Source organism: Parathielavia appendiculata, assembly GCF_033297405.1.
Source record: "Parathielavia appendiculata strain CBS 731.68 unplaced genomic scaffold N657scaffold_6, whole genome shotgun sequence".
Taxonomy (NCBI): Eukaryota; Fungi; Ascomycota; class Sordariomycetes; order Sordariales; family Chaetomiaceae; genus Parathielavia; species Parathielavia appendiculata.
This window is the reverse complement of record NW_026944225.1, coordinates 868,883-893,941: the sequence shown is the minus strand read 5'-3', so window position 1 is coordinate 893,941 and position 25,059 is coordinate 868,883. Positions and strand designations below refer to the sequence as shown.

General features: G+C 56.4%; 9 protein-coding genes across 9 annotated transcripts; 3 read left to right on the top strand and 6 right to left on the bottom strand.

Annotated features, from left to right (window-relative positions):
- Positions 1–395: 395 nt before the first annotated feature.
- On the top strand, positions 396–4,451 carry N657DRAFT_572667 (uncharacterized protein; the record flags this gene model as incomplete). The annotated part of the gene is made up of 4 exons (XM_062788903.1): positions 396–639; positions 819–2,895; positions 3,083–4,370; positions 4,425–4,451. The coding sequence occupies 4 exons, from the start codon at positions 396–398 to the stop codon at positions 4,449–4,451; spliced, it is 3,636 nt and encodes a 1,211-aa protein (XP_062647547.1).
- A 239-nt stretch (positions 4,452–4,690) lies between these two features.
- On the bottom strand, positions 4,691–5,715 carry N657DRAFT_572785 (uncharacterized protein; the record flags this gene model as incomplete). The annotated part of the gene is made up of 2 exons (XM_062788908.1): positions 4,691–5,521; positions 5,578–5,715. 2 exons carry the CDS (start codon positions 5,713–5,715, stop codon positions 4,691–4,693), a joined length of 969 nt encoding a protein of 322 aa, XP_062647546.1.
- Positions 5,716–5,824: 109 nt separating this feature from the next.
- On the top strand, positions 5,825–7,764 carry N657DRAFT_656125 (SGNH hydrolase; the record flags this gene model as incomplete). Its single annotated transcript, XM_062794666.1, has 4 exons — positions 5,825–5,827; positions 6,831–6,927; positions 6,989–7,113; positions 7,174–7,764. The coding sequence occupies 4 exons, from the start codon at positions 5,825–5,827 to the stop codon at positions 7,762–7,764; spliced, it is 816 nt and encodes a 271-aa protein (XP_062647545.1).
- Positions 7,765–9,224: 1,460 nt separating this feature from the next.
- N657DRAFT_573554 (uncharacterized protein) lies at positions 9,225–11,125 on the top strand (the record flags this gene model as incomplete). Its single annotated transcript, XM_062788978.1, has 2 exons — positions 9,225–9,417; positions 9,480–11,125. 2 exons carry the CDS (start codon positions 9,225–9,227, stop codon positions 11,123–11,125), a joined length of 1,839 nt encoding a protein of 612 aa, XP_062647544.1.
- A 145-nt stretch (positions 11,126–11,270) lies between these two features.
- On the bottom strand, positions 11,271–12,716 carry N657DRAFT_424599 (Isochorismatase hydrolase). Its single transcript, XM_062787313.1, has 5 exons — positions 12,436–12,716; positions 12,363–12,378; positions 12,244–12,297; positions 11,927–12,171; positions 11,271–11,693 (listed from the first exon to the last, which is right to left on the bottom strand). Exons 1-5 carry the CDS (start codon positions 12,464–12,466, stop codon positions 11,416–11,418), a joined length of 624 nt encoding a protein of 207 aa, XP_062647543.1. The 5' UTR covers positions 12,467–12,716; the 3' UTR covers positions 11,271–11,415.
- An 82-nt stretch (positions 12,717–12,798) lies between these two features.
- Positions 12,799–14,588, bottom strand: N657DRAFT_656122 (TMP-TENI-domain-containing protein; the record flags this gene model as incomplete). Its single annotated transcript, XM_062794665.1, has 5 exons — positions 12,799–13,351; positions 13,410–13,621; positions 13,674–14,052; positions 14,106–14,241; positions 14,303–14,588. The coding sequence occupies 5 exons, from the start codon at positions 14,586–14,588 to the stop codon at positions 12,799–12,801; spliced, it is 1,566 nt and encodes a 521-aa protein (XP_062647542.1).
- A 443-nt stretch (positions 14,589–15,031) lies between these two features.
- N657DRAFT_573233 (Adenylosuccinate lyase) lies at positions 15,032–17,527 on the bottom strand (the record flags this gene model as incomplete). Its single annotated transcript, XM_062788950.1, has 16 exons — positions 15,032–15,190; positions 15,258–15,341; positions 15,395–15,474; positions 15,532–15,637; positions 15,688–15,719; positions 15,815–15,825; positions 15,878–15,981; positions 16,034–16,057; positions 16,110–16,298; positions 16,352–16,518; positions 16,581–16,599; positions 16,656–16,798; positions 16,870–16,885; positions 16,978–17,013; positions 17,115–17,150; positions 17,210–17,527. 16 exons carry the CDS (start codon positions 17,525–17,527, stop codon positions 15,032–15,034), a joined length of 1,524 nt encoding a protein of 507 aa, XP_062647541.1.
- Positions 17,528–18,470: 943 nt separating this feature from the next.
- Positions 18,471–21,231, bottom strand: N657DRAFT_573578 (uncharacterized protein; the record flags this gene model as incomplete). Its single annotated transcript, XM_062788980.1, has 8 exons — positions 18,471–18,707; positions 18,773–18,859; positions 18,896–18,984; positions 19,051–19,404; positions 19,463–19,749; positions 19,803–19,976; positions 20,045–20,824; positions 21,119–21,231. The coding sequence occupies 8 exons, from the start codon at positions 21,229–21,231 to the stop codon at positions 18,471–18,473; spliced, it is 2,121 nt and encodes a 706-aa protein (XP_062647540.1).
- A 1,258-nt stretch (positions 21,232–22,489) lies between these two features.
- N657DRAFT_690444 (tetrapyrrole biosynthesis, 5-aminolevulinic acid synthase) lies at positions 22,490–24,769 on the bottom strand (the record flags this gene model as incomplete). Its single annotated transcript, XM_062797049.1, has 2 exons — positions 24,164–24,769; positions 22,490–24,073 (listed from the first exon to the last, which is right to left on the bottom strand). Coding segments are annotated over exons 1-2 (1,929 nt in total), but the record flags the coding sequence as incomplete, so codon positions are not given.
- Between the last annotated feature and the right edge of the window lie 290 nt (positions 24,770–25,059).

Sequence of the window (25,059 nt, the reverse complement as noted above, 5' to 3'; positions counted from 1 at the left end):
AACTGACAGTATTGAAGACCGCGACCAAACGGAAAAGACGACATATCGGCCAACAGCCTGAGTATAGACGCCGGCATTTAGCAGAGAGAACTTGATTTGTCCTATCGACCTGATAGCCGATAACTAGTCGTTGGAAGAAGCTATTACTTTGTTGAAGACCATGAACCGTCGACAATAGAGCTGCCAAGGCAAATGAGAGCACTGTCTTCTTATCACAAAGCCCCACTCACAGCCCGATCGCACTGTGGCTGACAAGCTCTCAATCCAATGCCTGTGATTCTATTTTTTTACGATTCAGCTCAGTTGCGTCCTGTCGCAGCAAACGTCGTCCACAAGTTGCAAACGCCCTTCTACCACCCCAGAGCCGCGCCGGCTTTCTGCGCACTCCGGGAAGCATGGCGACCACGTCGAACATGTTCCTGTACTCCTTGACGATCCAGCCGCCGACGACCATTTCGCAGGCGCTGCTGGGTCAGTTCTCGGGGACCAAGGAACAGCAAATCATCACCGCCTCGGGCTCGCGCCTGACCCTCCTCCTGCCGGATCCCAGGCAGGGCAAGGTCAAGACCATCTTGACGCACGATATCTTTGGCATAATCAGGTCCATTGCCTCGTTCCGCCTCGCCGGCAGCCACAAAGGTGAGTAGCACTCTTGCAAACACCCGCACCCACCGTTTCTCGGACAGTTAGTGATTCTCGATCCGCTCCGCAGCTCTGGCGGGATGATTTTCGTTTTAGAAATGCGTGGTGGCCTGTGGGCTGCCCACCAAAGCTTTCTTCTTTCTCCCGGACTTGTGCTAAGACGCGTCTGCACCTAGACTACATCATTCTCGCTACTGACTCGGGCCGCATCGCCATCATCGAGTACCTGCCCAAGGCAAACAAATTCTCCCGCATTCACCTTGAGACTTTCGGGAAGTCTGGCGTGCGGCGCGTCATACCCGGCCAATATCTGGCTGCTGATCCCAAGGGGAGAGCGTGCCTGATTGCCTCGGTCGAGAAGAACAAGCTGGTCTATGTTCTGAACCGGAATGCGCAGGCCGAGCTGACCATCTCGTCGCCGCTCGAGGCACACAAGCCCGGGGTTCTGGTCTTGTCGTTGGTGGCGCTCGATGTCGGCTATGCCAATCCCGTGTTCGCCGCCCTAGAGATCGATTACTCGGAAGCAGACCAAGACCCCTCAGGGGAAGCGGCTAAGGAGGTTGAAGCACAGCTCGTCTATTATGAGCTCGATTTGGGATTGAATCACGTCGTGCGCAAGTGGTCAGACACGGTAGACCCGACATCTTCCCTTCTCTTCCAGGTCCCTGGAGGCAACGATGGCCCAAGCGGTGTCTTGGTATGCGGAGAGGAAAACGTCACCTACCGCCACTCGAACCAAGAGGCCTTCCGCGTCCCCATTCCCAGGCGACGTGGTGCTACCGAGGATCCGCAGAGGAAGCGCACCATCGTGGCAGGCGTTATGCACAAGCTCAAGGGCAGTGCGGGCGCTTTCTTTTTTTTGCTGCAGACCGATGACGGAGATCTCTTCAAGGTCACGCTGGACATGGTTGAAGACAACGACGGGAACCCGACTGGTGAAGTTCGCCGTCTCAAGATCAAGTACTTTGACACGATACCTATCGCCCAAAGCCTGTGCATTTTGAAGAGCGGTTTCCTCTTTGCAGCCAGCGAGTTTGGCAACCATCATTTCTATCAATTCGAAAAGCTTGGGGACGACGACGAGGAGATCGAGTTCACGAGCGACGATTTCCCAACAGATCCGAGGGCCCCTTACAACCCTGTCTACTTCCACCCTCGGCCACTCGAGAACCTCGTGCTCGTCGAAAGCATCGCCTCTATGAATCCCCTGATCGACTGCAAAGTTGCCAATCTGACAGGCGAGGATGCGCCACAGATTTACTCCGTCTGTGGTAACAGGGCGAGGAGCACGTTCCGCATGCTCAAACATGGCCTGGAGGTGTCGGAGATCGTCGCTTCCGAGCTTCCAGGCACGCCGTCTGCAGTCTGGACGACGAAGCTTACAAAGTACGACGAGTATGACGGTTACATCGTCCTATCCTTTACCAACGCGACCCTGGTTTTGAGCATTGGGGAGACTGTCGAGGAGGTTACCGAGAGCGGTTTTCTGACGACTGTTCCCACCCTGGCGGTCCAGCAGCTCGGCGAAGAAGGGCTGATACAAGTCCATCCAAAGGGCATTCGACACATTGTCCAAGGACGTGTCAATGAGTGGCCGGCCCCTCAACACCGCTCGATTGTCGCTGCCGCCACAAACGAGAACCAGGTAGTCATTGCTCTGAGCTCCGGCGAGATTGTCTACTTCGAAATGGATGCCGACGGGTCGCTTGCCGAGTACGACGAGAAGAAGGAAATGTCCGGGACAGTCACGTCCCTCAGCCTGGGCAAGGTGCCGGAAGGACTTAGGCGGAGCTCATTTTTGGCAGTCGGATGCGACGACTGCACGGTTCGCATCCTCAGCCTTGATCCAGAGTCGACTTTAGAAATGAAGTCGATCCAGGCCCTGACATCAGCGCCATCCTCGCTCTCCATCATGTCCATGGAGGATTCTGCCGGCGGTATGACGCTATACCTGCACATTGGCTTGCACTCCGGGGTCTATCTGAGAACGGTCCTGGACGAGGTCACTGGCGAGCTGACAGACACGCGGCAAAAGTTCCTTGGCCCAAAGCCCACCAAGCTCTTCCAGGTCTCTGTCCGGAACCAGCCATGTGTTCTTGCTCTTAGTTCGAGGCCATGGCTGGGCTACACCGACCCTCTGTCCAGAAAATTTGTCATGACGCCGCTAAGCTATTCCGAGCTCGAATACGGCTGGAATTTCAGCAGCGAGCAATGCTTGGAAGGAATGGTCGGCATCCATGCCAACTTCCTCAGGTCAGTTCTCCCCCTTTTTCTACATGTTTTTTTCCGTTCCATGATGATAAAAGGGATAGCTATGCCATGTGCGATGAGGCTTGACTACAACCAAAGTGTTGTATCAATTGTTCCTTCTGAGACAGCTACATCCACTCGAACTTCGTTGGCAGCATGGTCATGTGGCACTTGCTAACATGTTTCTCAGGATCTTCACGGTTGAGGGACTTGGTGAAACAATGATACAGAAATCTATTCCCCTCACCTACACTCCAAAACGGCTCGTAAAGCACCCGGAGCAGCCATACTTTTACACGATTGAGTCCGACAACAATACCCTTCCGCCAGAGCTGCGGGCGCAGCTCCTAGAACAATCAGGGGCCGTTAATGGAGACGCTGCTGTATTGCCGCCGGAAGACTTTGGATACCCTCGTGCGAAAGGTCGTTGGGCATCCTGCATCAGCATTGTCGATCCTCTCGGCGAAGAACCGAAGGTCCTCCAAAGGATCGACTTGGAGGGTAACGAAGCGGCTGTGAGCGCGGCCGTCGTTCCCTTCTCTAGCCAGGACGGCGAGAGCTTCCTGGTCGTCGGCACCGGAAAAGACATGGTTCTCAACCCACGCCAATTCACCGAGGGCTACATCCATGTCTATCGGTTTCATGATGATGGGAGGGACCTCGAGTTCATCCACAAGACCAAGGTCGAAGAGCCTCCCATGGCCCTTGTCCCCTTCCAAGGTCGCCTGCTTGCTGGTATCGGCAAGATGCTCCGGGTGTACGATCTTGGCCTCAGGCAGCTTCTCAGGAAAGCCCAGGGCGAAGTGGCGCCGCAACTGATCGTATCGCTTCAGACTCAAGGCAACCGCATCATTGTGGGCGATGTTCAACAGGGCGTAACATATGTCGTTTACAAACCCGAGAGCAATAAGCTTCTCGCCTTTGCCGACGATACGATCAACAGATGGGTCACATGCACCACCATGGTTGACTACGAGTCGGTGGCCGGCGGCGACAAGTTTGGCAACGTGTGGATCCTGCGGTGCCCCGAGCGGGCGAGTCACGAGAGCGACGAGCCGGGCTCCGAAATCCAGCTCCTCCACGCCCGCAACTACCTGCACGGTTCGCCGAACCGCCTCAACCTGATGGTGCACTTCTACACGCAGGATCTCCCGACAAGCATCGTCAAGGCCAACCTCGTCGTGGGCGGGCAGGATGTGCTCGTGTGGAGTGGGATCCAGGGCACCGTCGGCGTGCTGATCCCGTTTGTCAGCCGCGAGGACGTGGACTTCTTCCAGAACCTCGAGAGCCACATGCGGGCCGAGGATCCGCCGTTGGCGGGCCGCGACCATCTGATCTACCGCGGCTATTATGTCCCTGTCAAGGGGGTGATTGACGGCGATCTCTGTGAGAGGTTCACGCTGCTGCCCAACGATAAGAAGCAGATGATTGCCGGGGAGCTGGACCGCTCGGTGCGGGAAATTGAGCGGAAGATCTCGGTATGTCTTTCTGTCTTTCCCTCTGGTAGAGTGGCACCTGCTAATGAATGGTAGGATATCCGAACGAGATCTGCTTTCTGAGTTTACGACGACCGCGATGAGTGTGCGGCAGCCTGGGCTGCTTTGGGGATAATGTATTGTACTTGTAAGTGGGGGGCGCTCTGGAAGGGGTATGGCGTTAATGTCACACTACGTGAGCCCAAGACGTACACAACTCGTGATCGGTCACTTCCACCTCGCTAGGCTGGGGAGAGGGGATTGACAGCCGCCGTGTATACCCAACTCTGGTACTCCATTCGTTACAATGTCCATCTGTTACGTCACCCCTTCAGCCAACCCAACAACACCCTCCCCTTGCCCCTACCAGCGACCATGTCCAACCCCTTCTTCCTCCCCTTCCCCTTCCCTGTTCTTTCCAACGGATGCTCCCGCTCCCACTCACAATCCTCCACATAGCATCTCACCGCCTCGGCGAAATCGTACCCGCTCTCTTCGAGGTACACGACGGCCGTGTCGTAGTCCCATTCTTTGCACGCTACCATCCACCTGCGTATCGTCACCTTTCTCTCCCTCTCGGCTTCGTCTTCAACCGGATGTGGAGAGAGACTTGAGTTGTGGTGGTGGTTATTGCCATCATTGCTTTTATCGAAGAGGCGGGAGCAGTATGCCGTTGGGACCAGGAGGGTGTGGCGCGCCGCGAGGAGGTAGGACGCGTCCGGGGGGATGCGGTTGTGTTGGAGCAGGAGGCGGGCGGGGATGCCGTATTGAAGGGAGAGCGAGGTGAGCGTGTCTGGGTTCGGGTGCGGTGGATGGCGGAGGTGGTGGATTGTGTAGCCTGGCTTTTCCACTTGGGTTTGTTTTGGCTGCTGCTTGGGGGTTGAAATGGGGTTTGCCCCTGATACCTGGGACGGCGATGGAGGGATGAGGGGAGGAAGGGTGGACGGTGGTGGTAGAGAGGAGGTGGTGGTATAAGGTGGAGGAGAAGGGCCTGTGGTGTCGGTGAGTTGGGCGATGGTCGAGTAGGGGGGTGGGTTGCTGCCTGCTTCTGGTTCTATCTCGCTTTCCCTCGGAGTTTGTTTGAGACGGCTGGGTAGAGGCGAGCGGCCTGAGGTTTGACAATAGGGGCAGTAATCTAGAAAGCGAGGATTCCTCTGCGGCAAATCGTCAGTTGTTGGATGCCGACTGCGTGATATGGAAGCGTACATACATGTATGCAATCACCGCATATAATACGGCCGCAACAATCCAGCTGCCTGTCGTCAGGTAGGGGCTTCTCAGACGACGAGGATACTCGGGGCACTGCGTCAAGCAGGGATGCGCAGGTGCAGCAAGCGCCCTGGGACATGATGCTTGACTTGTAGAGGCAATATGGATGTTTGGTATTGAGACTACTGGTGATGTGCAGGTCTGACAATGAGCGAGACTTGAGATGTTGAGGCGTCGGTGGTGGCGGCATGGTTCGGAAGGCCGGTGGCAGACTTATCGATAAGGGGCGGGATCTGGATCCCCTCGTCCTCCCGCTCTCACAAATCATCTTCCGAAAAAATCCAAAATCTTACCATCAACCCAAGCGATAACGCATCTTGCAGAATTGTTGTGTACCACAAGCAGTCTCGTGTTGATCTGCATCTTGTCTTCGGATAAGGCAGGAACCCGGCAACGCTATGTAACGTACCGCGGATCACCATGCCTGACTTGTCCCACCGCGCTGGATTACCAGTAACAAGAAAGGAAAGGAACTGACTTGAGCAGCTCCCCACAAACCAGTCTGCGGGGGATGGCGGGGATGGCGGGGTTCGGCGCATTGGGGCCCGACCGTGCCGACACCGCTCATGACCTGCGACAAACCCTGGCATGATGGTACTCGATTTCCGAACTCGTCGTGCCAGACGACTGGGTCCCCAATCGGCTGTTTGAACTTTGCTTGCGACCGCGTGGTAAAAAGCGGGGACGCGCCCGGCATGGCAGGTTGACCGCCCGCTGTGATGACCATGAATGTTTGTGTCCAAAGCCCGGCGGTCTGCGGTCTGTGGTCTGCGTCTGTGGGGGTCAGGGAAGAAAGCACTGCACGCCGCCGTGTTACCCACGTTCTCTTAGTCGATTATCACGACTTCATTGCGGCTCTCAGAGGTTGGTCTGCACAGAATCGGGCTGCGGGGCTTACCAGACAGTGGGGTAGCCTGGCTCCCGTGGCCGGGGCCTACGACGAGTGAGATATCGCAAGCGGGCCACGGATATCCATGGTTCCTCGGGGGCACCGGTGAGAGCGGTATATGAAGAAAAGGGCGGGACAGCCTCCATACGAGATCTGTTCTTTCCTACCTATCTAGGTCCTTTCGTTCACGTCCTTTGACCAAGGTGAACTCTGTCGAGAAGCAGCCATGGCGGTAGGTCGCTCACCAGAATAAAGCTCATGGGACTCGTTGGAAACTGATGTTGGATAAACGCTTGAATCTCCAGCTCTCGAATCCTCAGATCGTCCTGTTTGGGGACTCGCTTATCCAGGGATGCGCCGACGTATCAGGCGGCTTTTCCTTCCAGGCTGCCCTGCAGGCCCGTTAGTAGCCCATCCTGCCATCTCACTCACCAGGAATTTGGCATTGACTCCATTGACCTAGAGGTTATCCGCCGGTTCGATGTCGTCAACCGGGGCTTCTCAGGATACAACACATCGAATGCCCTGAGCATTCTGCCCAAGGTCTTTGCACCGCCGAGCCCGGGCGTGCCGGAACTCAAGTACCTGGTAAGTTCCTAGCTCACCGGCATTGCTGTTGAGCCTAAGAGAGTTGACCTCAGGCATCAGTTCATCCTGTTCGGCGCCAACGACGCTGCCGTGCCGCTGCCCACAAACTTCCAGCATGTGCCCCTGGACAAGTACAAGGCCAACTTGGCGGGCATCGTCAACCACCCGATCATCACCGCTCACAATCCCAAGATCTTCATCGTTACACCGCCCCCACTGGATGAGATCCGGGTCACGGTGCTCGATCAGGAGAAGGGTCACCCCGCCGCGGCCAGACAGACCAAGGTCAGCGCTGCCTACTCGCAAACTGCGCGGCAGGTGGCCGCCGAGAACCGTGGCGTCACCTTAATCGACCTCCACAAGGCCCTCATGGACAGGGCCATCGAGAAGACGCCGGGTTTCGATCCCAAGGGACGGCCAGCGCTGGGCGATCCCGAAGGCGGCGTCCGCGGCTACCTCGAGCATCTGCTCCCAGACGGGCTCCACCTCAGCGCCGAGTCGTACCGCATCTTCTACGACCTCGTGCGGCCCCATGTGAGCACCGAGTGGGCGGGCACTCGCGACGAGGACAGAGTTGGCTATGTGCTGCCCGACTGGCGCGATGCCCCATGGCTGGAGGAGGATTCGTACCTCAAGGGGAAATCTCGATGAGAACGGAGAAGGGAACGGGTGGACAGTGGGCACGTGAAGGTGCAATGGTGCAAGCGCACAGCACTGCAGCATGCGCACCGAGCGTTTTTTTAGGGTGGGTACACTGTACAAGGACCGTGTCTCTTACGCTGCCCTCTTGCAAATGTCAAGAAGCCAGGCCTGGCTGTTGCTTCTACATGCGAAAGCACACTTACATTTTTAGGTCCGGTGCCGCCAGCTGAATTTCTTTATCCTTTGCAAGGCTTCTTCCATTGTAACCTGGGCTGTGGCAAAGCCGAGCGTGACCGAAATACATGACTATCACCTTATGTCCAATGATTGGCATACTTGGTACTATACTGGGTGATGCGCCGCTTAGTCAGGAATTTCCTCGGACTTGGGAGAGCATGCGCGAGCATCATCTTCATGTGGAAACTGTGACCTGCAGACAATCTAATCTGATGATGATTTAGCAACATTGAGGACGGGTATCACTGTAAAAATCCTCGAAACAAGCGATCTTCGACCCCGTGTTTCCTCTTTGAGAAACAACACACACGATACCAACCACAGCTTGCTACGGAATCCTCAATTCACCACCCACCCCGCAACATTCGTTGGCTGCACTCCACAAAGTCCCTCCACAAAGTCCACAGACAACCTGAAGTGCAGCCTTTGGCCAAACTGCCTGTTGCAAATCAACACAAGCTGCACGCCGCTTTCGGCATCTCGAACCTACCGCCAGTCTGAGTTAATAACACTGGTAGCTGCCGGCTTCCCTCGTCGCCGCCTTCCTGACGTTTCAACGTTTCAACGACAAAACCATCATCCCCTGCCCCGTTCCGTGCCTCGAGCGCTCGGTACTCCCTCAAGTGACCAGCCGAGTCTGCTTGTCGGTGTTACGACTGCATTTCTTGGGCCGTTGATCTGCGGGACCTTGCATTCTGCGTCCGCTCACGCTAGTTTTCTCCTCGGTTGTGCTCGCATTCATCGCACCGTGTCCTCGACTCTTCCCAAGCTCACCTGTTCGAACGATTTGACGACCAACCACAGCCACCATCATCTCACTTCGTGCGGATTTCGCTCGCAAGTCATACAAAGGCACGACTTCACTTCTCGACGACGACGACGAAGCCACCTTCATCTTCGGTCTTACTCAACAACACCGGCTTCCGACGGCTGCTTCGAGCCATTGGCCCTGTCCACGCTGCAAACGCGGAATTGATCCATTCACAAAGGTGATCCGTTGAACCAGGCACACGAGAAAGAGGCGTCGCTGAAGACCTGGCGGTCTTTGTGGGCGATGTGGGGGGCGGCGGACCTCGAGAATTGATATCATCGAGGATCGAGGTCAGAGACAACGCGAGCGGCCCCTCCAGCCTGTGAGTCTGATATCCGTCGAGCCCAGCTCCATCCAACCGTCCACAATTTTCTGGCCGCTTGTCAGAACCTGCCCAACAATCCATTATCCAGGCTCGGGCATGGATCCGGTCTTCGTCGTCACCCGCGAGGAACTGCACGATGTTCAGATGGAGTTGAAGCGCATCCAACATGTCCAGCACATCCAAGGAGAACGGCTTCGGTCGCTGGAGAAACGACAAGCCGATGATGCCGCTCTAAAGTCCGTCTGGAACTCCCCCTTTCCCAGCGTGCTCGGGGGCACACCTCAGCACGGTAAGCAAACGCCCCGCCCCAATGCGCCACGTTATTTTCCAGCAAGCTAATTCTCTTTGTAGGACCAGTGCATATGCCATCGACCGAGTTGATTGACGATCTCGACGAGGAGGGTCACAATCTCCTCGGCACCCTGCAGCTTGAAGCCGAGGACGAGCCGATACGGAGGGGGGCGGCTTCTCGGGCCAACAGCGTTCGATTTGACGAAAGCGCTCTACATGGCGCCAACTTCAGCAATCATGGCGGTCGCCACTCTGGCGACTTCGGTCCCATCCGCCCGGGGAGCGGCTTGGGTGGGCATCATATGATGGAACGGTCGTATTCCCACAAGTCAGACGGCCGACACAGTTCAGCAGGACATTCGGTCCACTCGATGCACTCGGGGATATCAGGGCGGACCAGCAGCCTTGGGCTCGACACCACTTTTGTTCTGGGAGGACATGAGGACAACTCGCCTCTCGACATGCCGGAGCCGCCGCCAGTATTGTACATCCTAGGGTCGCCTCCATCCATCATCCGCTGCTGGCTGACGAGCCACTTCACATCGGCAGGACTTTTGTACGCCGTGGTATGCACCGGGTCTCAGAAATCGACGGTGGACTACTCGCTTCTCCGGGAGCTTGACCTGGTCAACAACATCCACCGGGACGTGGACGGAGCTCACAGGATCACGCTTCCTGTCTTTTTGGCCGAGGCCCGGGTTACGCAGTCAAACTCTCGGTCTGCAAGCCCCGCGCCTCACCTTCCTAGCATAACGGCTTCATTCGAGGTGACGGGCATGGATCAGCAAGAGTCTCCCGAGTCAAGGAAGTCTATCCGCGTCTTCATTGGCAGCCACACGCTACGTATGCACGGTGCCGACATTCTTCTCTCGCGAAATCTGATGACCCTGTATGGGAGTGACCGCGACAAGCTCTCCATTCCTTTCGTACGGCCGGAGGACGATGCTATGTTCAAACATATCACGACAGCGAATCTTGTGCCAAACAAGCCCAAACTGAACGCTGCTGCGCCCGAGTTTGTTGCAGGAGAGAAGTCGGTGAATGGTTCCGTCCAGGATGCCAAGGAACAGAGCGTTTCTGGCTCCCAGTCCGTAACCGTAGAGACCGAATTAGAGGGTATGCGGTCGCCTACAGCGTCGTCGAGTCAGCCGGTCAAGGCAGTTACCGCTGGCTCGATATTTGAAAGCGGGGCCGAGGGCGAGAAGCAATCAGCGGAGCCAAAAGTGGCCCAACCGTCTGGAAAGGAGACATCTGGATCAACGGAAACCAACCGTCGGGAATCCAGCGCAATTATCCGAACGTCGTGGCGTCAAACGGCGGCGGCTCTGGGCGACAACAGCACTCCGCTCAGCGGATATCAGCCCGCGGCGCGGTCTCGCAGCATGAAAGTTCTCAGGCCGAACAAGTCCAATGGTTCTACAACAAAGACAGGATCGGCGTACGAGGCGGCGCAAGCTCCGCGGTCGAGCACAGAGCAGAAACGCAAGGAAAGCGGCCAGGCAACAACGGTCAGCTGGGGGAACACCAAGCGTAGTGTGAGCGTTCCCGCGTTGAACGGCCTCGGGGAGGGGAGGCCAGCCGCAAATGGCCAGGAGACGAGTGTCAAGGTGCCAGCGGCCGCGCGTTTGGGGAATAACCCGCTCGGAAGTGCATCTGCATTCTCCTGGATCGCCTCGAATAAGCCAAAGGCGCCAGGGGCCGAGTAACGGACTACCGCATGGGTCTTAATGAAGCCCAGGATGGCAGAACAATGGGGGAATACTCGTCGAGGAACAGATAACTGGGTTGGGCGATCAGGCCTCTGAGACGCACAGCAGTGGCGATATTCTGAAAACATGCTCACAAAACACAATCAAAGTGACCAATTGCTCAAGAAGCAAGACCCATTCCCTTGCTCTATTCTACCTACCACCAAACGCCTGGTTCATCCCTTCATTTCCACCAACTCACATATCTCCGCCTCTGCAATCCCCGAATTTAGAATTGATGTCTGCACTCAAATCTTACTCCCCAGCAACCCCTGCAACGCAGCCCGCGTGTCGCCCATCGTCACCTTGACCACCCGCACCATGTCCCGAAACTCGGGAATCCCCGCATCGCCCATGCACTCGTAGATCCAGCTCTCGCTGGTCGTGACGACGGCGCCCGCCTGTCGCAGCCGCTCGAGCGCGACGGGTACTTCTTGCCGGTTGGAGCTGCTCACCCCGTCGGCGAGCACGTAGACTCGGTGGCCGGCCGCGAGCAGGTCGAGGGCTGTTTGCGTTACGCAGATGTCTATTACCGTAATCCCGAAATGTCAGGATAAAGAAAGGGTCGGTTGGGTCGCGAAAATTGGGTGAAATGGGAGAAAGGTTGGGTTCCGGGGAGAAAAAAGGGGGGGGGGGGGGGGAGGCGGCTGTTGGGAGGAGGATGGGTTATTTTTTATTTTATTTTTTTTAGACAGGACAGGCAGACAGACCGGGTGGGGGATACGAAAAGGGGGTAAGAGCGGGATGGATTCGACGTACGGGATTCGATGCCTACGATGGCGACTTCGCTGGGGGAGGAGAAATGGGCGTTGGAAGAGAGGGGCGGGAGCCACATGCTGAAGCGGGTCTTGTCGACGTCCGCGTGGACGAGGGGGCCGGCTGCCGCGATGAGCGGTTGGAGTTCGGCGACGGTGTCGCCGAGGCGGGCGCGGTTTTGCGTGGTGACGAAGACTGGGAGGGACAAGGACTGCGCGGCGAGGAGGAGTTTGCGGGCCGTCAGGATTCTGTTGTGTCCGTCAGTCATGATTAACATGTGAAAGTGAGAAATGTGAAGGACGAGGGCTTTGAAGTTATACACTTTGTCGAACTCATGGATGGTAGGACGGAATTTCTCTTGAATGTCACAGACGCTGGTTGAGAGGTCAGTAGGGTTCATCGTCACCTTGGCGTTGAGGAGACGGAAAAGGGGGCTCACAAGACTGCCGGGTTCTCTGGGTCGATGTGTTAGTGACGGGACAGCCAGAGGCGTGTGGATCAGGGGAGCATACTGAACCGCCGCTCAGGGGTAGGGCCGGCCATGGAGAGCAATGAGGTTGGTTTCGGGGTAAAGGCGTAAAACTCAGGTTGGCTATAGCTTTATTTCAAGGGCCGACTCATGTATGTCTGAAAGTCGAAGAAGTCTTGGTCCGAAATCCGGGACGGTGGAAAAACGGCACATGGGTTGTGGGTTCTCTAGGGGCGGGGCGGCGGAACGGAGGAGGAACCTGGGGTAAATGCACCCGGGGTACAATCCGATCGTACCCCGCTTTTCACTGTGGCAAGCCGAGCCTTTAAGGGGTTATGGACACATTGGACCATGCCAGTGACACCCGGAAGTGGAGGTTCAAAGACGGGTTGCTTTGGCAAATCAGCTACTCAACGCTACTGACCTTCGCCCTCGCCAGCCAAGATAGGTCGCCGCTCGCCGCCGTGGCCAGCCGGATGCGGTAGAGCTCGTCCAGGAAGGCTGGAACAAAGGTGCCCGGACCTCTAACCTCGGGCCGGGTGGCAGCGAGCTCGGCCGCGATCTCAAAGTGCAGGATGGCTGCAATGACGGCCGCTAGCCTGTCCGTCTGGCGCGATGCTATTGCCGCCGAGATGGTTGTCCCAAGCGTGCAGCCGGTCCCCGTGACCAGGCCCAGATACTCGTGCCCGTTGTCGATGGCGAAGGTCCGGAGACCGTCGCTGACAAAGTCCGTCTTGCCCGTCATGACAACCACGCACTTCTCGCGCGCCGCCAGCTCCCGCACCAGCTTGGCCTTCTGTGAGGCGTCGAGCGTGCTGGAGCTGTCGACGCCCCGCTGTTGCTCGGTGCTGCCGCCAAAAACCGTCTTGATCTCGCCTTCATTCCCCTTGATGACGTCCAAATAACCATTGGACATGATGGTCTTGACGGCTGCGCGTCGAAGAGAGGTGGCGCCGGCACTGAAATGGTCAGTGTCTAGAGTTCGTTCGTGACTTGTGGCACAAGAGAGATACATACCCTACTGGGTCATAAATGACCGGTCGCCCCGCGAGGTTGTAGGCCTTGAGCGCCTTCACATAATTTGCCAGTCCCGCCGGGTCTACCGAGCCCATGTTGATGACCAGCGAACCCCCAAGTTTGCACAGATCGGAAGCTTCTTCGCCGTATCCGGCCATGATGGGTGATGCGCCGATGGCCAGGGCGACGTTTGCGGCAATGTTTTGCACAACCTTGGCAGCGTTAGTAACGAAGAAATCGGGGAGTCGTGGCCAGGAAGCCTACAAGGTTCGTCATGTTGTGCGAGAGAGGCGTGGTCTCATGGACATGCCGGATGACCGACGGTGCCATTTCAACCATGTCTTGGGCACTAACGTTGCCTGACTGCTTGTTAAGGTCGACCTCGAAAGCCGGTGGACTCTTGACCAGGCCGAGGAGGTTCCTGGCGGCGCCTTGAATGTCGTGCGCAGCCATGATAGCGCTGACGGTTGCGACACCGTCCAATCTCTTCTTTTCGGCTGCGCATTGAAAGACGATGCGCTGCACATTGGACTCGTTGATGCCGCCAATGCAGACGGTCCGCGTGTCATAGCCTGCTTCTGCAATTTCCTCGAGGATTCCGCGAACCCCTGCTGTGCCGATGATGTCTTTGGTGTTCGTCTTCCTGAGCGCTATGTCAGCGGCAGATGAGCTTTGGATTAACAGAATGCGCCTTACGTTGGCGTGGCATAGACAGTGCCGATGCCCAGGTAGTCGGCACCGCCCTCACAAGCTTTGAGTGCCTCATCCACGGTGCTGACGGTCACGCCAATGATGGCATTCGGGCCTAGAAGCTTCCTTGCCGTCGACAGTTCTGCCGCAGAACGGGGTTAGCATGGTTGGTTCAGGGGTTGGCAATAAAAAGGCTCACTCGCCCATATCGTCCTGGCCAATATGGACGCCTTCGCAGCCCACGGCCAGGGCCACATCGACGCGGTCATTGATAATCAACGGCACATTGTATGTTTTAGTGATTTTGTGGAGTTCCCGTGCGATGGTGACCAAGTGACCCGTGTCGCCCGTCTTCTCACGGAGCTGGACCAGGGTGACCCCCCCCTTGAGCGACTCCTCGACCACGGCATTGAGCTGCTGGTCGCCGAGGATAGCCGGGGTCGAGTCTGTGACCAAATAGAGTGAGTAATCAACGTCGGGCCTTCCCATGGTAAATCATAAGGATTTTAGACAATCGAGGTTCAAGGACCATTCAATCTATCCGAGAACCTGGATACGAATGTGGAAGCGGAGCGCAACACAGCCGGACCAGACCCGTGGCAGGGTGTGGGGGCTGACCGCTGCGGCGCGGCATTGGGTGGATCCGATTCAACGACCTCTCTCCCAACTTCCTCCTGCTTCGACTCTTAGCATGATCCGAACAGGGCGGTCTCCTTCGATCTATTCGTTCCATCAATCTTACGGCAAAAAGAAAGCATTTTCTTGTTCGACGTTACAGTACGGAGTATTGCAAATTCTATTAGACCATCGCAGTAAGTCCCACATCTCTGGGGTCAGGGTTGAGATGCGTCTACGTGCCCCTTTTTGCCAACCTACATGATGATGGATACCTTTCCCTCCCAATGTGAAACCTAGTATGGCACTTAAGTCAATCAGATTGAGAGCTGGGCCGTCGAGGCCTCGTCAAGTGCCTCCTTGTACTTGGCCAGCTTCGCAGCCACCTCTCCGTTGCAATAGTCCTCGACAATCTTGGCGCAGTTGCCGATGAACAGCTTGGGGTCGACCAGGCTATCAATATCATCCCAAACGGGCTGCGGAAAACGAGTCAGTCAGCCTCCCTGCCCACAATTCGCTTCTTGAATGGCTATGGAGACTTACCTTGAAGAACTCATGTTTCTTGATGCGTTCCAGGAGGTCGTTGCGACCACCTTGTTGTTTCACAACATCGCTGGCTTGGTGAGACTGCAGCACATTAGCAATCTACTTAACCTCCAATAGAGATACTTCTTCCATACAAGGACCCGGATCTCCTCGTGGGCGTCTTGGCGAGACACGCCGTGGGCAGCCAGCTTCATCAGGATGGATTCGGTTGCCACTGGTAGAACCTGTGTGTCAGCAACCAGCGGTGTCATTGAGTGCAGCGATCACGTACTGAACGGGAGCTCCTGGTCAATGCGAGACCGGATCACGTTGGGGTAGATGACAAGGCCGTTGGTCACGTTGTCCAGTGCCAGAAGGATGGAGTCGGCCAGGAGGAACTAATAGAAATCAGCATAATGAATCACAAAGGTGAAGTACAGAGACTAACCATTTCAGGGATATCCATCCGGCGAATAGCACCTGTAGGGGTCAGCACCAGAACAATCGACGGCCATAAAAAGAGTAAACAAATCTAAAAAGGGGCGAGGTTTGGGGTTCAACGGGGAACAACTCACTGTCGTCCAGCCTGCCACGGGGTCAGCATGGTACACGGAAAGAGTCATTCAGAGAGCACTCACGTCCTCTCGAACCACTGGGTTTCGAAAGTGGCGGTGAAGTTGGCGGGCAGGCGGGCGAGCTTGCGACCAAGGGCTGTGATGCGTTCAGACCGCATGGGGTTCCGCTGCACACCGTTAGCGCTATACCTTCCCTGGGGATCTCACAAGAAGTCTTACCTTGTAGGCCATGGCTGAGCTGCCCTGAGACAAAGTCAGTCAAATTGTTTCTTCTCAAATGACCGGAGAGTCTCACAATCTGGCTCTTCTCAAAGGGCTCCTCCATCTCCTTGAGGTTGGCCAGGTGACGGATATCGGAGCAAATGCGCTCGGCAGTCGCACCGAGGGCGCACACAGCGTTGGCCACCCGGAGATCAACCTTCCTTGTGTACGTCTGGGTGGATATGGCGTAGGTTGAAGGGAACCCAGCCTTCTTGCAGAGGATCTGGGGAAGTGTGAGTAGACGGAAAATACGGGACGGCAATGGTTGCTTTTCACCTCATTCAGCTGCACAATCTTGCCGGCGTCTCCGTTGAAGAGCTCGAGGAAAGTTGCTTGGGAGCCAGTGGTGCCCTGGGCGCCTCGGAACTGGAGCCTCTTGCGGACAGTCTCAATGTCCTCCAGGTCCATCATAAGCTCCTGGATCCACTGCGCCGCGCGCTTGCCTGTGATCGAGTCAATACCCCATGCTCGCAGAACATGAAGTAGAAAGGGAGGAAATCCGTACCAACAGTGATGAGTTGGGCCTTTTTAGTGGGCGTTAGCAAGAGTAAACGAGCTCGGAATGAGGATTGCTGCGTACTGGCTGGTAGTGGGTGAAGCCCAGGGTGGGCATATCCTTGTACTTAAGCGCAAACTCCTGGAGGTTCTTGATGACCTTGGCAAGCTTGGGGAGGATGAGGTCCAGAGCACGTTGTTGGAAGATCAGGTCGGCATTGTCGGTGACTGCATGCCGAGTCAATGATCACAGAGGGCGAAGGATGGGCAGTACTGTGATGGAGCGGCGCAGCACTCACCATAACAGCTAGTAGCCTGTGAGAATTTAGAAGCAGTTCAAATGTTCGCAACAAGGGTATTTGCGGTGGACCTGACGGCTTGTATCCGTAACCGGAAGGTTCACTTACACCAAGGTGGATATGGCCAGCGGCAGCGGGAGCGTCCTGGGTGTGGTCTAGTCAGTCACTGCAGCCCAGCTAACCATAGCAGAGCCCTCATCTGCACTAGGTGAGATTGGTTGCCCAGGATAAGTCTGTCCTCATACCTCGCCGTAGGCATGAACGTGAGCCATGACATCATGCTATAGCCCACCGTCAGTACGGTCTGTCTCTTCCGGCGGACGGGAAAAAGATAGCATACACGGAACTTGGACTCGTAGTCCCGGGCGACAGAAAACGCCTTGTCGGAGACGACCACGTTGGCACGCATCTGGTCGAGGGCCTCGTCTGGGATAGGGAGACCCAGCTCCTTCTCAGCCTCGGCGAGCCAAACCCAGAGCTGGCGCCAGGTGCTAGCACGCTCGCGGGCCGAGAAGATGGTCATCATCTCCTGCGAGGCATATCTCGTGCTGAGGGGAGTCTGAGTCACGGTCAGCGATCTGTGGTGTTTACAACTGCCGCTGGGGACATGTGTGTGGCTAAGGATTTGCCCGAGGAATCCCCCAAGACACGAGTACATTCTTGGCTCGAAACAGACAAGTGGGAGGTCGAACTCGCCTGATACTTGTCGTAGCTGGACATCTTGCTAGCCCTGCTCCTACGAATCCTAGCTGGTTTGTGTCTCGGTACTTGAGGCCTCAGCGATGAATGATTGCGAAGGAGGGGGTCTTCAAAGGGATTTTTTTTCGATGACCATGTGGGGGAATACTACTCACTACTTGCAGACGTCGAGTCACCCCACATGCTGCCAGTATGGGTGGAACTGCCAGGGAAACTCATCTCACGTAGCTCAGATGGACTCTACGGTTGGAATTGTGCAACTCGGTCTGGTTCTGCTCTGCAAAGGCTCGAAGCCTACATGATGCACAAGAATCGCCGATGAACGGGTACTCTGGCTAGGTAATTCGCCCTTCCTGAAATCCATTGACCAGATAGCAAGAAATTGGAAGCCGCTTGCTTCGTTGCTCGGCCCACTGATTTCCAGCGGTCATCGCCGCCGAACATCGGCCGTTCCGACTTGACCCTTCCTTTATCCCATCCATTTCTCAGATGTGCTCGCCAAAACTGGAAGCGGGCGAATTAACTTGCAGGATGCTCGTCGCAAGTACCGCTCCGTTGAGTCTATTATTGCAGGTCAAGATAATGTATGTAAAAATCATCCTCTCGACTATCGCGGTTAACAGAACGGTCAGTCCAAGGACATCGGTTCGAGCACGCAGTTGCCCGGAACATCCAAACCTGAGACAGCCCAAGGCAAGGCGCCTGTGAGGAAGCAGGACGAACAGGAAATTGACACGTTCTGTCTGCACCTTAGCAGTTCATTGAAAATCCGAGCACTTGGAGACTGGGAGAACTCGCCGCGATTTAGGGCCGCCCCCGTTTTGTACGGATACACCTACCGCAACATAAACGACGGCCAACAACGTCCGATCTCCCCGTAGAGCCCAATCCCTTGCTATTCTCTATGCCATATATCCTGATTCGGTTGCCATGCTGTAATTGTTCAAGACGGCAGACCAGTCGACCGTTTTGCCTACGAAAAACGAATCCCAATCGGGCGGCCCACCCGTTACGTCCTGCCACAGACCAGCACCCAGGTCTTGCATCAAGTCTTGGGTCGCGTCGGCCACAGTCATGGGTGCAGGATTGCAAACTCGCGCGACCTGAGAAGTTGCGTAGTCGTTGTCGAACCCAATGAGCTGTTGGCAATGCTCTCAGTAAGCTGGCCGATTCTTCCTTCTCCGGAGGGGAGTGAGTAACTTACATTGAGACTGTCTCGAACGTTGCGGAGCTTGCGCGTGAGCTTGAGATAGGGATCACCGAAGTCGTCTTCCTGCCACCCTACTAGCACCTCCGTAGTGGATGTCTCATTCATCTGCATCGGGACATCTGCGTCGCTCGCGACACTCGGCTTGCTCTTCCGCTTCCGTCGCTCTACCGTGTACTCCATGCGATGTATTAACCACGTCGTAAAGTCTGAACACGCACGCATGATATCAGCTTTCACGGACCTCCTACGAACTTCGCGGGACGGCTGCCTACCGTTGAAGGGCAACTCCTTTGCGACCACTGCCAAGTCCCACCCAGGAACTTGTAACGTCACCAACCGCAGCATTGTCAGGAACACATACGTCAAGTCAAACGACGACACGCAGACGAAGCGGGGATAGTCGCCAATCTCTTCCGAGAAGCGATTCTTCATGAATGTGGTCACGACACGCGCACACTGCCACAAAAGTTCGAGCCGCTTCGGGTCCGCCTCATCAACCGAGGCGGCGAGAACTGTCGTCCGATCTCGTCCACGAGATGGCTTCTCGAAGGGGCACTGAGAGAGCTCCTCCAGGCTGTTCTCGTACACGAGGATTTCGGCGACGTGGAGGTGGCCTGCTAAAGAAGCTGTTGTCAGGAGGTGTTAGCCGGAGCTGGAGCCTGGTTCAGACAGAGGAACGCTTACGGTCCGCCCGGATATGCGGCGGCAGGGAGGCGGCGAATCCTTGAATACGATCCATTAAGTGCGGAATGAGGGCCCTCGGCGATGGCTGGTTTTCATCAGAGACGGCCTTGCGCCTGGAAAATGCCTGCAAGATGCTCTGTGACAGCTGCTGCGTACGGACAAGATGAACGGCGAGCTCGTCTGTGGGGTACTCCATCTGGCTGTGAAGGGCTTGACAGCACGTCGCCAAGTACGATGTGTTCATGTTGTTCATGAGGGCGTCAGGCCGCTTGTTTGTTGTGAACGTGCTGCATCTCACCAGATCAGGTTCCGCTCAATGGTGTTAGGAAACGGCACTCACATGGTTACGAGATAATACGTCCCAGCGAACGCGCGCATCAGCTCGAGCAACTCGGAGCTGTACCTTCCATCACCTGGGAAGCCCTTAACCTCGGCAGACCCCAGGCTGAGCGTGATTGACCTGGCCAGAAACAAAAGGTTGACCATCTGGAAGTTGTCGAGGTTATAATGGTACCTAACCCACACCCCCAAAAAGTAACGGTCAGCATGCATCCAGCCTCGGGACGCCTGGGAGCTACGAACCAAGCAATCAACAGCTGCAACCCATGCAAAAGATCAATATTCTTCTCCGGCCTCACCAGCGCCGCCTCGGAGACTTCCTTCAGCAACTCGTTCCCCAACGCAACCTGTCGCGCCCCCTCGTACACGCATGCCTCCATCATGATGGCTTTCCACAAAAAGGGCCGTTGTTCCCGCATATGAGCCGGCGACAGGTCTGGCGGCACGACGACAAAGGGGAATAAATGAGCCATCTTCTCCCGGTATACCCGGAGGAACGCCTCGGCTTCGTCTCCCTGAGGCCATGGGCAACCTACTTGATGCTGAGAGGGGCGCGAAACTGGCTGCTGGTAGGGGGATGAGGCTGTCGGCTGCGTCGATATTTCGATTGGGGGTACTGGAGGGGAGGCGTTTTGGCCCACCGATGCAGCATTGCTGCTGCTTGTGGGTTGCTGGTGGTCGGGCCGGGTCTCAAAGATGGACCGGTCCGGGAATAGGTGCCCGAACGGGTCCCATCTGTCCCGGCTGTAAGTGGGTGTCGGTCCACGGGATTCGGACAACAAGTTCCCTGGCGGCGGCAGCGGGTCCTCGATATCTGCGGGCGCTCCTCCAGAGGGCGGCACATAATGATCCGAGTTGGGCGGGCTCGGCTCCGTCTGACCCAGTCGCTGGACCGACTCGATGCGGGCTGTCAGGTCCTCCAGACGTCGCTCAAGCTCTGCTACCCGGGTGGGTTTGGGCTCCTTGCGCTTGCGTGCGGGCGCTGGGGTTTGTGAAGAGCATGGCTTCTGGAGCCGGTGGCATCTTTAGAATGTGTCAGCGCTGTTTCCTCGAGACAGTGGCCAAGGCCAGGCAGGGTAATTGGGTCGAGGCAGTAGGGAGCCAGGTTTGGTAAGTTCGGCATGCGGTAGCCTGAGCCAACCGGACGTGGACATCCAACGGGGTCACAGCTCAAAGCACCCTTTGTTTGAGTTTCCCCATGGGTCGGGGACTTGCCCCAGCCATTGTACTGTTCAAAATGTACAAGTACACATCAGCCCCCGGGAGGAAGGGATAGAGAGATTGATGAAACAGTAGAGACCAAACTTGAAAACATACCTCTCACATTTGTCCTGCCCTTTCGGCCCAGCTATACACCTGCTCTTCGCCTTTGCACAAGTGGCACAAGCCCTCGGCCCCTTTGTGACCTTGCTTGCAACGGGAGCTGCCATAGCAGTCTCCATGTCGCCACAACTCCCCCCACACTACACCGTACCACGCTGACGGATCGGTCGAGTTGCCTAAGCCGGTCAGAGCCAAAAGAATGAGCCAGAGCGGAGGCGGGCGATTCGAGACGGAATTCCTTCTTCGTCTCGGGAGTGAAGACACACCACAGAACAAGTTCGCTTTAGAGAACCTGTTAGGCGACAGCAACATAGAAGTAAAAAAAGTGGCCAACTGCATCTGTCTCCCACCTACTACGTAGGCGAGGATCTAAGGTAGTAAATCCGACTTGGACTTGTGGTAGACCGGCACAGCAACAACGGAAGACAATAGCCCAACCACATCCCCTTTCAAACGGGCGGAGATCAACAACAAATTGTCGTCGTCGTCGTCATGCTGCTGACGAAATCACCATGCTCTACATGCCATCTTCTTGTCCTTGGCCCTGTTCGAGAAGAAAGAAGCGGCACATAATGCGACCGGGACGCGTCGTCGTCGTCCAAGCACCGCCCTGTTGCGGCGGCGACTTTACACGCGGTTTTTGCAAGTTGCATGCCTGATATGGATGGGACGGAGAGTCTCACCGCTCCAACTCCTGCTCCGTCGGAGTGATCAAGTGTCTCCGGCTCCGTTCCTGTGGGGTATGCTGTGGAAGATGGGTGTGTGATTGGATAGATAGATTAGAGTTAATTAACGTCAAAAGGAACTTTGAGCCCTTGGAATCTGGAAATCCTCTTCAGAACATGGGGTAATAATAAGCGTGCTCACAGGACCACTCTGGAGGACTCAGAAACATGAGATTCAGCACGGCACTCTAATCAGCATGAAACAAGACGGAGGTATGGCAAGTTGACCTCAACATAGGAGGCCAACCAATAATATTCTGAACTTCTTTGTTTTCAAAGAGTTGTATCTCCAAGAAGCATATTCACACTTTGAGCACTGCTTTCCTCACAAGACGTGACAGCGTGACACAGCATGTGTCCAGTCCCAAAACCACAAACGCTTCAGTGCGCAATAGGCCGACTAACTCGCTGCTCGTTTCCGCTCCAAGGAACGTATTTGACGTCTTCTGGTCTTAGAGTGCATATCGACATATAAGGAGAAACAAACAAGACAGACGGGTCAGGTGAGCTCCACAAAGTTGATTGAGCAGCAACGGCACCCGCACGGACAGACCGAGCGGGTAAGAGAATCGAAAGGAGAGGGCGGTCATGGACAGACCACAGGCAACACAAGATGGGAAGCCTATTCAAGCAGCGACACTAGCGCTCTGCTGCAAGCCCTTCATCTCCCGCTCCAAGAGTCTCTCCGTCAGTCCACCCGTCAGCGGGCCAGGAGAGGAACCCTTGGGCGGCGGCTGCTGCTGCTGCTGCTGCTGCTGCTCGGCCTCAGCAGCCTGCAGCAGCATGCGCGCCGCCTCGGCAATGCCAAGCTGCTCGTCCGTCCAAAGCGGCTCGTCGGGCGCGGCATCCGGTGCACCGACGCCAATGAAGCCACCCTCGGCGGCCCATTCGCTGGTGCGCTTAATGCCCAACTCGGTCCAGATGCTCTCGATCGCGTTGACCAATTCGTCCCGGTATTTCTTGGTGTGACCCGGCGTGGGAGTGATGCGCAAGCGCTCCTGGCCCACTGGAACCGTCGGATAGTTGATGCTTTGCACATAGATCCCGTAGTCCTGAAGAAGCTTGTCGCTTGCTTGCTTGGCGATTTCGGCGTTGCCAACCAGGATGGGAATGATGTGGCTCGGGTTGGGGATCACGGGAATGTCGCGCTCCTGGAGCGCTTCCTTGACCGCGCGCGTATGCAGCTGCTGCAGCCGGCGGTCGCCCTGGTATTCCATTTGGTATTCAATGGCGGTGCGGGCGCCAGCCATCACGGCAGGCGGCAAAGACGTGGTGAAGATGAAGCCTGGCGCTAGCGAGCGCACCGTATCGACCAGTTTGGCGCTGCCGGCGATGTAGCCGCCCACACAACCATAGGCCTTGCCCAGTGTTCCAGTGATGATGTCAATGCGGTCCATGATGGTGCCGCGGGGTCGCCCGGCAGCATGCGCCTCATAATCGAGATGCTCTGCCACGCCCGCGCCATGCGGGCCGTACATACCGACGGCATGGACCTCGTCGAGGAATGTAATGGCGCCGTACTTCTCGGCGAGATCGCAAATCTCCTCGATAGGGCCAATTGATCCGCACATGCTGTAGACCGACTCGAAAGCGATGATCTTGGGGACATGAAGCGGCAGTGACGCCAGCTTCCCCTCCAGATCCTGTACATCGTTGTGCTTGAAGATAATCTTCTTCGCGCCCGAGTGGCGGATACCCTGGATCATGGATGCATGGTTCAGGCTGTCCGACAAAATGACGCAGTCGGGCATCTTGCTGCCGAGTGTCGCCAGAGTGGCGTCGTTGGCCACATAGCACGAGCTGAAGACCAACGCCGCCTCCTTCGCATGAAGCTTGGCAATTGTCTGTTCCAGCTCCACCGCGTGCTTGTTATGGCCCGAGATATTGCGCGTGCCACCAGCGCCGGCACCGTATTCGTCAAGCGTCTCATGCATCGCCTTTAGGACATATGGGTTCCGGCCCATGCCCAGGTAGTCGTTCGCGCACCAGACCGTGACCTTCTCTTCCTTGCTGGCCATATGAGCGCGGGGAAACTCCTTGGCCAGACGATTGATGTTGTTGAAGTAGCGGTACGACTTGTCCTTATGTTTCTTCTCCAGCTCGCGGTTGTAGAAGCCTTCATAGTCGAACTTGGCCGAGTGCGAGTCCGGAGCGCCGGAGCGCGTGGCAGTCGCAGGGCTGGCGCTAACATGCTGCTTGGTCGGAAGGCGGGGAGGCAGCTGGGCTGCGAGCAGAGACATTGTCAGCAGAAGGCTCTTGGTCTGTCTGGGGTCCTTCCCGCGCAGCATATCACCACAGAACTACCGCAACTTACCCTTCTCGCGGCCGCTAAAAACCGGGGTTTCGACAGCCTGGGCCTCCTGGGAGCGGCTGGTGTGCAGCTTCGCCTTGCCGGTCTTCACGTGGCCAGAGAGAGTCGACATGCTTGCCTTAGCAGCGACGGTGCCGAAACCGGTGGCCTGTCCAATGCGCGCCGTCTGGATAGCCATGGCCTTTCCCATGACGGGACAGCGGCGAGCGAGGACCTGAAGCTTAGACATGGTGCCGCCGCAGGGCGAGACGGCAGTCGGGGTGGCCGTCGACATGGCGCGGAGCCCCGCGGCGGTGGCGTTCCTCATGAAGGGGCACATGGCCTTGGACTGGCGCAGAACAGAGTCCATACTCGTGGTCCTGAGAGGTTCAATTTGATCCGAATGGCCCGTCTCAGGGTGTTGTGTGTGTGCCTTGGCGTTCAGCACAGCGTTTCTCAACAAACGTCGACGGTGGGGGCGGGGAGGAATCAATTCAACTCTCTGCGACAGGGGCAAGAAAAAAGAGAATCCTTGTGCCTGAAAGGGCGGAAATCGAAAAGTGAGACTGAAAGAGCCCTGACAGCGCGCAAGAACGGGAACGCAATGGCGTGTACAGCAGGACGGGAGGCGAATAGACGAATTGAGAGTTTTGGAGAGCAAGAGTAGGTAAGAAGGAGAAATCGACCGGAGGTTGACGAATATGACTACAAGTTTCTTACAGTTCTTCCGCGGCCATCTCCTGCAGGTGGCCCACCATGTGGACACTTCCGTGTCTGGATTCGGAGTTTCGGTATCTGGCCTCTTCAATGGGATTCTGGCCATTCAACGCTTCTGCCAATTCCGCCTTGTCCTATTGGCTGCAGGGCTTGGTTCTGGTCCACACAACCCAAGTCATGGTAACTTCCTGCGCTGCGACTCT

Bases quoted from the DNA above. Each gene is read 5' to 3' on its own strand.
- N657DRAFT_424599 (XM_062787313.1), bottom strand. From the start codon at position 12,466: ATGGCCGGCCCTACCCCTGAGCGGCGGTTCA. The intron at 12,172-12,243 runs GTATAACTTCAA...CGGACACAACAG, and splicing joins ATCCATGAGTTCGACAAAGT to AATCCTGACGGCCCGCAAAC. The intron at 11,694-11,926 runs GTACGTCGAATC...TTACGGTAATAG, and splicing joins CATCGTAGGCATCGAATCCC to ACATCTGCGTAACGCAAACA.